This window comes from Drosophila miranda, chromosome 4 (genome assembly GCF_003369915.1).
Source record: "Drosophila miranda strain MSH22 chromosome 4, D.miranda_PacBio2.1, whole genome shotgun sequence".
Taxonomy (NCBI): domain Eukaryota; kingdom Metazoa; phylum Arthropoda; class Insecta; order Diptera; family Drosophilidae; genus Drosophila; species Drosophila miranda.
In genome coordinates, this window is record NC_046677.1 from 31,002,375 (window position 1) to 31,013,635 (window position 11,261).

At 42.6% G+C, this 11,261-nt stretch overlaps 3 protein-coding genes across 3 annotated transcripts; 2 read left to right on the forward strand and 1 right to left on the reverse strand.

Moving 5' to 3' along the window:
* Window positions 1–6,307: 6,307 nt before the first annotated feature.
* LOC108161587 (ubiquitin-conjugating enzyme E2 D2-like) lies at window positions 6,308–7,031 on the forward strand (the record flags this gene model as incomplete). Its single annotated transcript, XM_017295875.2, has 1 exon — window positions 6,308–7,031. A coding segment is annotated over one exon (483 nt), but the record flags the coding sequence as incomplete, so codon positions are not given.
* Window positions 7,032–7,642: 611 nt separating this feature from the next.
* On the forward strand, window positions 7,643–9,695 carry LOC108163482 (protein ovarian tumor locus). Its single transcript, XM_017298789.2, has 3 exons — window positions 7,643–7,751; window positions 7,850–9,036; window positions 9,102–9,695. The coding sequence occupies exon 2, from the start codon at window positions 7,871–7,873 to the stop codon at window positions 8,969–8,971; it is 1,101 nt and encodes a 366-aa protein (XP_017154278.2). The 5' UTR covers window positions 7,643–7,751; window positions 7,850–7,870; the 3' UTR covers window positions 8,972–9,036; window positions 9,102–9,695.
* Window positions 9,696–9,782: 87 nt separating this feature from the next.
* On the reverse strand, window positions 9,783–11,081 carry LOC108163480 (early boundary activity protein 3). The gene has a single exon (XM_017298786.2). It carries the CDS (start codon window positions 10,982–10,984, stop codon window positions 9,848–9,850), a length of 1,137 nt encoding a protein of 378 aa, XP_017154275.2. The 5' UTR covers window positions 10,985–11,081; the 3' UTR covers window positions 9,783–9,847.
* Between the last annotated feature and the right edge of the window lie 180 nt (window positions 11,082–11,261).

Sequence of the window (11,261 nt, forward strand, 5' to 3'; positions counted from 1 at the left end):
AATTGTGAATGCCACAGATTTTCGTCCTTTGTGGGGGCGGAAGTGGGCGGGGCGAAGTTTTGAAATATTTTTGTAGCAGTGACATATCACAGAAGTCTGGATCCAAAACATCGTTGCTCTAGCTCTTATAGTCTTTGAGCACTAGGCGCTGAAGGGGACGGACAGACGAACAGACGGACGGACGGACAGACAGACAGGGCTCAATCGACTCGGCTATTGATGCTGATCAAGAATATATATACTTTATGGGGTCGGAAACGATTCCTTCTGGACGTTACACACATCCACTTTTACCACAAATCTAATATACCCCAACACTCATTTTGAGTATCGGGTATAAAAATGACGACGCATAAGCGAAAAACAAGCAAATGCTGAAGGCAAGGCAATCAAGAAAAATTTTCCAGCAAATGGCATGGCAAATACAAACACCAGCAGCAACACCAGATTCAAGTGGTTGCATGATGTCGGTGTGGCAGGATGAGTTGATGATGAGGTGGCACACAACCACACAAGCACACAGCCACACATATGCACACGCTATCCACAAGGAGCCTTAACAAGGCTCAAGAGAATTATCAAAAATACAAATAAACGTTTAAGTCCACAAAAGATGCGAATCTTCGATACCCGATACACATGGATGTCTGAAAAAAAGTAAAGCTCAATCAAATTTCTGTGGTTTTTCAAGGGTGAATGATTAGGAGCCGATTTTGCAACGTCCTAGAACAGTAACTGAAACATTAATAGCTGTCACTTGTTTTATAGATATGCTTTTTGAATATTAATTATGTTAAATTTTAAATTCTGCTTGTTTAAGCCTTTAAGCCGCTAAGCCCTCTCTGTCCCTGAATTTCAATTTAGCTTAAAGATGCGAAAATGTAGGAGAAATAAGGTCATAACTAGAAGTTAAACAATACTAAAGATTGGCTGCCCTTTAAATTGCGGCTCAGAAGAATATATTTACATGGTTTTTATATCCTTTCAGAAGGCATAAATTTACGTCGAGGCTTGGACGCTATCGACCTCAAAAATAATATCATTTTTTGATCATCAAAAAAAGTGTACGCACAGATTACAACTACAAGAACAATTTTTCTAAATATCCATTACATTATAAAATCAGCAAGGGAAGCGTGTTTGCCGCTTCAGCCCAAGTTTTCCTTTCCTTTTTTTACATGTATGTATATTCACAATTCCCAGGCCAAGAGTAACTAAAACCACTGGCAGCTTCTGTGTGGCTGGTGTCTGGCTGCTTGTTTGCTGCCCGCTTTATCGTGTGGTCACAGTCAGTGTTCTGACAATTTTTAGCATATACGTAAGACCAAAAGTTATAGTCTAAGCGGGATTTACGCTGCATCAACATCAGCACAGAACGCTGGGGCACAAGCTCAAAATTAGTCTCACGGCCACAAGAAATTGTCTGCTTCTCTTGCTGTGGTACGACCAAAATTGTTGGATGTGTTCACAACTGAGTCACAACTGTCAACCACAACATGTCAAATTGTCATCACCCCACCCGCAAAACATTCAAAAGAAATTAAATGTGCAAGTGGCAAAAAAAAAACGAGGGGGAACGTTGTGAGTTGCTGCGGAGACCGCAACTCTACAGTTATACCCGATACTAAGTCAGTATGGCTCTCCTCCGGTAGACGCCGCTAATATTAAACGACACGACAAAGAGTGCGTGCGAGAGAGACAGAAAATCAGTCTGAGCGTGACGTCGGGGGCTGCGTAGCCAGTGCAAATTGATTTGTTCCTTTTGGCTATAAAAATGATCTGATCTGATCCAGATTCAGCAATCTGATATATATGATCATATATATGATCTATGATTCTGCGTTTTTAGTTTTCTCGTATCCTCAATATTGTGGATGCAACAGGCTTTCGTCCTTTGTGGGGGCGGAATAGGGTGGGGCGAAATTTTGAGATATACGTTCTATAGTAAGATCTAACAGGAGTGCGGATACCAAATTTGGTTACTCTAGCCTTAATAGTCTCTGAGATTTGTGAATATCCCCAGATTTTCATCCTTTGCGGGGGCGGAAGGGGGTGTGGCGAAATTTTGAAACAAACTCGTCTCGGTCCGATATATTAGGAGTGTGGATACCAAATTTGGTTGCTCTAGCTTTTATAGTCTCTGAGATCTAGGCGCTAATGTTTTACTCTAAGCAAAGCCGCCTATGCTACGTGTGTGTTAGAGAGAAACAGGGCGAGAAAAAATGAAATTGTTTTCTTGATTCTGGCTATAATAATTATACGATCTGGTTCAGATTTTGCACTCTAGAAGATATAGTCATCTTCTACGATTCTGCGTTTTTAGTTTTCTCGTATCGTCGAAATTGTGGATGCCACAGATTTTCGCCCTTTGTGTGGGGCGGAAGTGGGCGTGGCAAAGTTTTGAAATATTTTTGTAGCAGTGACATATCACAGAAGTCTGGATCCAAAACATCGTTGCTCTCGCTTTTATAGTCTTTGAGCACTAGGCGCTGAAGGGGACGGACAGACGGACGGACGGACAGACGGACAGACGGACAGACGGACGGACGGACAGACGGACAGACAGACATGGCCCAATCAACTCGGCTATTGATGCTGATCAAGAATATATATACTTTATGGGGTCGGAAACACATCCACTTTTACCACAAATCTAATATACCCCAATACTCATTTTGAGTATCGGGTATAATCACAACCTTTGTGGTTGCCGCACAGATGCACTACTTTCTAAGGGAGAAAAAAAACTTTGTAATTAGTTTTACTTATCAGAAAATGTATTCAATATAAAGTTCTGCCATGAAAATGTGCCGAGTGGCATATGTGCAATAATTAAACCAAGGGCCAATCACAATATTTAAATTGCATTGCGTGGAAAAGTCAGTGAAATCAAAAATAATTCTCTGACAACTAACATCAAAACGAAAACAAAGAACCTGCACTTATATAACTAAAACAGTGATACTTGACTTATGTATGATAAAAGCCATACAATCGCATCGGCATCGGTTGCAAAACGTTTTCAACCAAATATTTAGTTTTGCAAACAAAATTCATCATTAAAATGGGATCAATTTGCACAAAAATGCAAACAGCGAAATGTTTCTGTTGGTATTTGCCATTTCCCCCAACACCGAATGGCTTCTGTCTTGGCCGACCACCCTGTAAGTTGGTCGTGAGTTCAAATTAATTGCATGCAATTCGACAGCCCAAAGCCCCGACTTGAAGTGCTTTGCATTTGAAAAGTCAGCAGGATTGCGGCAAGCGGCATAAACTTCGGGAATTTCCACAGAGATACTAAATCTGAATGTGAATGCAGGCGACATGAAATCCGCTCGAGTGCGCTCCCCAGTCTTCAGTTTTGGGGCTTAGCCTTCTCCCTTCTTCGACTACAGCTCAGGATACTATTTTTTCTTTACCCAGTACGCGTAAAGTACAAATGGTATATTTGAGGCATTCAAATGAGGGTACTACCGAAAGTTTCTTTCAGTTTTTTCCCTTAAATAATTTTTAGAACCAGGTGACAAATTTCTATATTGCATGCATGACATATAATTTCTCAATTTAAGATGGTCTATCGGCTACTCTTCAAATACTGGGTACTCTCTAGTGGCAGCATCAGCTATCGCTTACTCTCCCGCTTATTTATTTTATTTTAGTTTTTTTGGGGCATGCTGAACACTAATGAGCATTTAAGCTTGCGGCTCCCCCGAAGCTCGAAGCTCCCCCAGCTCCCAGCTGCTGGTGCTGGTGCTGTTGCATTTGCATAAATTGAAATTTTTAAATGGGAAATGGGACGGAACCTGAAAATATAAATAGCCCGGGCACATTGCGCTTTTAGCTTAATTGATTTGCATTTTAAATGGATTTAAGAACAAAACAGCCTTATTTTTGGGATCATTTTTTTAACGTTACTGTTTTTTTAAGCCTACCATATAGTATGCTTTAAATATTTTGAACACATGGCCAATTCAATTCATTTGTATTCCATTTCCATTTGAAAAAAAAACTCCCCAGTGTTTTTCTTCTGATTTTTTGATTAGTTTTTCATTGACTTATGTGGCCCTGGCCGAACACACATTTTATTGAATTTGAAGAATCCACACAAATCCATGGGCAGCACACTTTAGCCGCACTTTACTTTGGCCCAAAACGTTGGCTCCTCCCTTCGATTCCGATTCCGATTCCGATTCCAATTCCAAATTCGTTTTTGCTTTTTTCTGCCATCCTCTCGATACTGTCTACGAGGTGGCTGTGTGTCTCATTCTAGTCCATTAAATGAAGCGTATACGCCATATCTGACGGGCATTGGAATTTTCGACAGCGGCAACGGAAGCGCTAAACCAAACATAAAAAAAAAAACAAACAAAACAGTTAATCGTGTATAAATGTTTATACATGTCTCTGGAAGCGGCATAGTTTTATGTCTCGGGCGGAGCATTTCCCAAGCAAATAAAAATAATCAGACAAGTCAACATCCCCATAAGCAGACGGCCAAGAATTGTTGGCCACAAAATGAAATCGGAAGAAATGCCCAATCTTCCACTGGGTGTCTATTATTCGAGTTCCTCATAATTAAGTTGTCGGCGTCCAGGTCCGGACTGTGGTGGTATGATGAAGTGATTGGGTTAGTCGGATTAATCCAAATGAATGATACTCTGATTGCTAAATAATTGAAAAGCGCTCAGTTAATGGCTTACCTAGAACTCCGGCAGGCAACAGCATAGGGAAAATTGATTGCGACACGCTCTGAAATGGATTTATGGGGATACATATAATTTACTTGATTATTTATGTTTGCCAATTAATTATTTAGTTGGGAAAGTATCAATGAAGTTGTGATTTCATAATTGCTTAAACGCTAGGAATTTGTTAGGTGTGAAAGATGTTGCAAGGTCGTTCAACTGATTCACCACAACAGTGGGAATGCATGTCTGCAGGTACATTATTCATAGAAACAAACACATATGAATATGTTCTGAATCTCACATATAATGGTCAGTTGGGAACACGAAATCGATTAGGTATGAACGAGACTCCTCAAAGGATGCTATATCTTCTGCAGCACCAGAATCGCCAGTAGCTCAGTAATTCCTGTACCTGGCCGGGCAGGAGGAGATGCTGAAGGTGCTGGTCATGTTTGAGGGGCAGCGCTTGGAGCAATGAGCATCGGACATGTGGTGCAGCTACCGCACCAGCTGCTTAAAGCTGTCCAAGTGCGAGGCAGCCTCCTCGCTGATGTACCTTCGACGCCCTCATGAAAAACACGGCCGACTCTCTGATTGCCAGCGGATTGCTCAAGCAATGGTTTTCCCTCTTATGCGGCAACGTGCTGGATGCAGAGCATCATCATCAAACTGCAGACTTCTATTACATATGTATTTATTAGGTTGACATTTTGGATATGTGCAGGTTGCGTTTGTTAATTTGTTGAAAACTTAAATAGTTGTTTTGAAAGCTATAATTTTAGTTATGTATATTGTTCTTGATCTGCTGATCTTCGCTGTCGTCGTCTTGATCCGGTTCCTGATATTGGTTGTTATTACTGTTGTCCTTCGGAAGAGTCCGATGAAACAATGTCCACGAGTGTCCCATCGCTCTCAGAGTCCGTCTCATCGCACTCAGACTCTATCTCCTCGCTGGATATATCCATGTCATCAAACTCTTCATCGCCATCCGAGTCCGAATAATCTGTCTGGTCGCTGCGCCGTAGTAGGGATTCTTGGCCGCAATAAAGACAGAATTCGGCGTCCATTATTTGCTCAGACTTGGGGTGCACAGCGCACTTTTCAAATATGCGACCCACAAAACAGTTCTTGCATTTCAAGCATTTAATTTGATAGCTGCCACGTGCGCAAATGCAGCTCTCTTCCTCTTCGGATTTGGCAATTGGTTCGACTTTAGGCTCACCAGGTTTTCCCATACGTTTGGCAGCAGTCTTTTTCTCTTTAGCCTTGCCAATTGTTTCGTTATCAGATTCGTCTCCTGTACCTGGATCGGCCGACGACCATTCAGTTGATTTAGTTTTGTCGCTAGACATTATTTCTTCGCCAGGAATGGCATTTAATTCGCCATGTTCAGACATTTTTTTATATTTTTTTTTAGAAATTAGAGAAGGGAAGCCAGCTTTTTCTCGGCTATCGATAAGCAAAAATAAATGACATATGGCATATCGATACTTTCATTTCATGTGCCCCATTGTAAAGCGTTCGGAGGAAGAAAACACACACATATTCCATTCCATATTCTAAAAGGAAGCAATTAACTTATATTAAAAAATTGTTACCATAATGTTACCAGATGATGGCACCGCCTCAAAGTACCGCCGCCTATAGCGGAACTAGAGGCCATACCCGTGTCGTCTTTGGTATGGGTGCAGACGAGTCGGCCCTTGGACACGCCCTACGAGGGCGGGAACTTTGAACTACGCCTACACTTTTCCCAGACGTACCCGTCTCAACCACCGTTTTTACTGTTCCGTACAAGGGTCTACCATTGCAATTTACACCACGGGGCTATCTGCGTGGATATTCTGTGCTCAAATTGGTCGCCTGCCCTGACCGTGGAGAAGCTACTTTTGTCCATCCGATCGCTGCTCGCGGACCCCAATCCCGAGAGCCCCTTGATGAACTACGCCGCTGCCGAAATGTTCAAGGAGGACCGCGAGCAGCGCGACCGCTTGGCTCGCGAGTGGACCGCACGCTACGCCCAGTGGAGTCAACGTCTGAATAATCCTAAGCATCTCATCCACGGATACACATTTTCCAAATTCTTTGAGCACCTTTGTTAGCATCTGCCACTAACCACACATGAACATGAGGTACATGGTAACATTATATACAATTCATTTTTGACTGAAATAAAGGCTGTGAAAATGTTTCGTAGAAATTATAAAATACTTTCGTCAGATCATCCGCGAGCTCGTCAAGACGGACGGATGGGAAGCACCACATCCACAGATACACAATATTTTCCAAATTCTGCATAGTAACATGAAATGAAATAAAGGCCTAACCTCTAAATTGTTTGCATCACCATACATATGTATCTATGTATATGGCTTACGCAAGACCTGAGAAGTATATGATTTAAATGATTATTATTAGATGATTATCGTATTAGCCTTTCCGCGAGAGGGGGACATTCGTTTGTTACTGGGAAGAGAGAGAGAGATAGCATGAGAGACAAAACGCAAAGTTAGTGTTAGTAGCCGCACGCATATCTTCATCTCTCTCTCGCTCTTACTGCATGCTATTCCCATACGGCTGTCTCTGTTTTTGCAGACAGTTAGTTAGCAAATTCTTATGTCATGCGGCCATCGGTATTCGCCAATCCTTAAAAACTATGTAAATTTATTAACAAAAATCCAGTAAGTAATAGTTATTGAAAGTATATTTAACGCCGACCGATAATAGCTATTTCGATTGATGTGGCAACGCCGTCAATGTATAGCAGCTTAATGGCAGCGCCACAGAAATATAGCCCCATTGGCGCTTTTGGGGCTTCATCCTGTGATATTTAAGCATCTGGGACGGCTTGCGGGTGTATTGTCTCCGCGGATTTTGGTTTGTTTTTGGTTTTCATGTTGGATGTTGTTGGTTGCTTGTCTTCGGCGGGAAGCGATAGTGTGACCAACACGAACGCTTTATGACGCACTTTTGCACTTTTATGCCTTTCAGCGCAACTATCCACACTAATAGAAACAACAAATAGTCGATCACGTTTTTCTAACTCGTTTTCCCATTTTTTTGGTGAGTAAATTGTGTAATAAGTAGAATAAATGCGAATATATGCCTACTATAGTGGATGAGTGCATCAGTTACATCAACCCTTTTCCTCTCACATTCAGTTCTGCTTTGCTCATAAAGTCATGACATCCATGCGGCCCCACACACTTAAAGGCCCGGGCAACAAACTGGCGCGTCGCGATCCGGTTGATCAATATTTGGCTGACCAACATTTGTATCGCAAGCTAATGGTTAGGAGTGAGAGCAGCTTGTTCCAAGTCGTGGCCGAGCAGATGTATGATACACAGAATCTTCACTACGAGGTGCGAATGGACTGTGTACGCTTTATCATGGACAAGCGTCGCCTATTCAGGAGAAACATAACGGGCAATTTCAACGACTATCTGTCGAAGTTAGAGAAGCCCAATACTCGGGGGACGATGATAGAACTACGCGCCCTATGCCTTATGTACGGCCGGAATGCGATATTGCATGAGCCAATGAGGCTGGGCACGCCAGTGACGTTTAGCGATAAATACAAGAAGAATTTTAGTGTTTTCTTCGACCAGTATGGCAATTTCGATGCTGTATACACGATGGGACACATTGAGGAGGCAGCCATTTGCCAATCCATCACATTTAAGATGCTTTACCAGATGTGTTTCAAGCTGCCGGATGTGAGCCTGGCAGCTGAGAAGATGCTGAATCCGGACACATTCTGCGAAGGCACTACGCTGGAGCATAGTCAAAATGGTACAGTTGTCCGCATTTTATGCAGAAATGGACGCAGCTTCGACGTGGACTCGCCAGAGCTCACCAGCTGCCTATTGAAAGACAAACAGCTCTGCGACTTCCACAATCGAGTACGTTGGCGAGAGTATGTGCAGAGATTCGGACGAGTGCCATTGTCGTGCACGCTGAAATGTATAGATGACAACAACGTGCCATTTTCGTATTCCGTTGCCAAGTGCCTAGACCCGAATATCTATCGAAATGTGGAGCTCAGCTCTTTTCTTGTGATGAAAAAAGAGGCGAAGAAGTTCCAGCTATATATCGGGGACGATTTCAACGCTCGTGCCCATTGTCTGGTGGAGCGACACAAATGGCTAGGGCATATGACAAAGGGTTTTATACTGAAAATAGACTGGAAAACAAGCACATTCACTGTTTATCTTGAGGAAACGGGCACAGTGATGCAAGTGCCTCGGTATGCAGTGCATCCGCTGCCACCTCGTCAATTCTGACCAATTTACAACAAATGAAATTACCTCGGATCAGTGCAATGACAGAATTCTAAACTCGGCTCTTGGTAATTTATCCATTCTTAAACATTTGTAAGCTTAACATACTTTATTTTAATATTTTTTATTTTAGAATTTGCTGAACTGAAGAATTTTTTGCAGTCACCCGAGTTGTTAAATTGTAAGCGTCTAAACCTTTTTTCAATCATAGAATTTAAGTCCTTCAGTCGCTTTTCGGTTGTAGAACTTTCTGAACTTTAAAGTTATATCTTAGTCTTTAATATATTCTTACAGTAAACCAAATTCAAATACGTTCCTGAATATAACTATTAATTTTTTTTTTTTTAATTACCTATTTTTGGATACATTTTGTATAAGAACTGGAATAGGTTCTGAAACTATAAATCATTTTTGAAAAATATTTTAAATTAAATCAAGCTTTTACGATAAATTCATGTTTCATATGATTCTAGAATGTGGATTTTAAACAGGAATAAATTAGTTTATTTATTGTTTCTTAGTTCTTTGTTAAACCTTTTTGTATTCATTTATTTGAATTTTGTAATATAATTTATATAATATGTAAACTAGTCTGGATTTAAATAAGCTTTAAAGTATCGATCAATTTCCCAAAAAGTGAATCTGTTTTTTATTTTTTTTATTTTGTTATTTCACCTCTTAATACTAAATTTTGACCCAAAGATAATCTTCTATGCAGCACTGGTGATCACTAAAATGTTAAAATGTATGTTTACCGCTGTCTTTTTTGTATTTTTTTTTTTAAATTTTTTAGATAATAAAGTTCTTTAAAAGATTACATCTAAACAACTCAAGTTTTAAACTTTGTATAATGACTGAAATGAGGAGGGGTTTGCTAGACTAATGAAGTTCGTCTCCAGATGTGGGTGCCATCTCCAGTCGGACGTCGCCACCCAGGCGGCACTGGAGATTCTTGTTGATGTTGTCGACCATGTCGAAGGCATCGATGATCATTTGGGCCTCGCTCTGGGCTTTCTCACCCATCTTCTCCAAACTGTGCCTCAGCTCCTTGTGCTCTCCAGTGGCGTCCCGCTCCTCGGCTCTTTGGTAAATGCTAGTGCGGGAGAACAGGGCGGCGGTGCCACTGCCCTGCTCCAGTTGTTCCTCCAGCTCTTCGGGCAGCGGGAAGTCCAGATCCATGGCAAAGCAACGCAGATCATCGTACTTGGCTAACTGCTCCTTCTGATCTTGGCCATAGCTAATGACGACGGCCTGCAGCACTAGTTCGCTGCCCGGCAACTGGACATAGGCAATGACGTCTTTGAAGAGGTTCTCCTGCCGCCACACGGTCTGGCTGAACTGTATTACCTGGTAGACTACGGTTTCCGGCTCAGGACTATACTGCACCAGCAGCCAGGTGTCATCGTCCATGGCCACCGGCATGTCCAGCTGGTCATCGAAGGCGTGATCAAAGCAGCGAGCCTTCAGATGGAGCAGCACCTTCTCCATATAGGCCAGCTGATCATAGGCATACAGTACATGAGCAATGCATCCGGGACCGAGACTGACGAGCGGATTGCACTTTAACTCTGGCTTCGTGCTTAGCCAGACCACGTTGTTGGGGGACACCAACTTATGGACCAGACGTTCGCCTGCTTCCTCGTTCTCTGTGTACTGCACCAGAAGCTGCCTGGCGCTAGACTCCTCACGCTGCTCCTTGCTCATCGATACCAAGGCCGCGTCTACCAGCCGGCGCTCATCGGCGGCTAAGATCAGTTTGGCCTCCAGCACCATGCCATTGACCCGGAACTCCACAAAACGGGTCATATACTTGTCGGAGACATCCGATTCCAGCAGCTCCATGGAGTGGAGGACGCAGAGTCGCGGCTGGCCATTTGGCTGTCCGTTCTTCATCGATCCTTCAACTACCTCGGCCAGGAACCAGGAGAGACGAGTCGCTGCCTGACCACTGGGATTGGCCACAGCTCCGCAGATGGCAGAGTCATCCAGTCCACTGTCGTTGCTAATGTTGCTCATGTTCCTCGGTTCTCTCTTCTCTTAATAGTTGATCTCTTTGATGTTTTCGTTGGCTTTGCTCGCTGCGAACTGATAGCTTCTTCACGGTAGTGCTCTGTTTTATACGCAAGAGAGGTATAAGGGCACACTCGCTATTACCTGAGGTACTTTAAAAAACCCCACTCTTAGTCCAAGGATTTCCAGGTGAAGTTGCTCGATGGGTGTTTTCCAATTGTGCAGTACCTGCGTCTGATTGTAGGGATTAACCCAATACACAAAGATGTACGGTAATAAAGAA

What these genes read in the sequence shown, in the direction of transcription:
- LOC108163482 (XM_017298789.2), top strand. Translation starts at nt 7,871, where the DNA reads ATGACATCCATGCGGCCCCACACACTTAAAGGCCCGGGCAACAAACTG.
- LOC108163480 (XM_017298786.2), bottom strand. Translation starts at nt 10,984, where the DNA reads ATGAGCAACATTAGCAACGACAGTGGACTGGATGACTCTGCCATCTGC.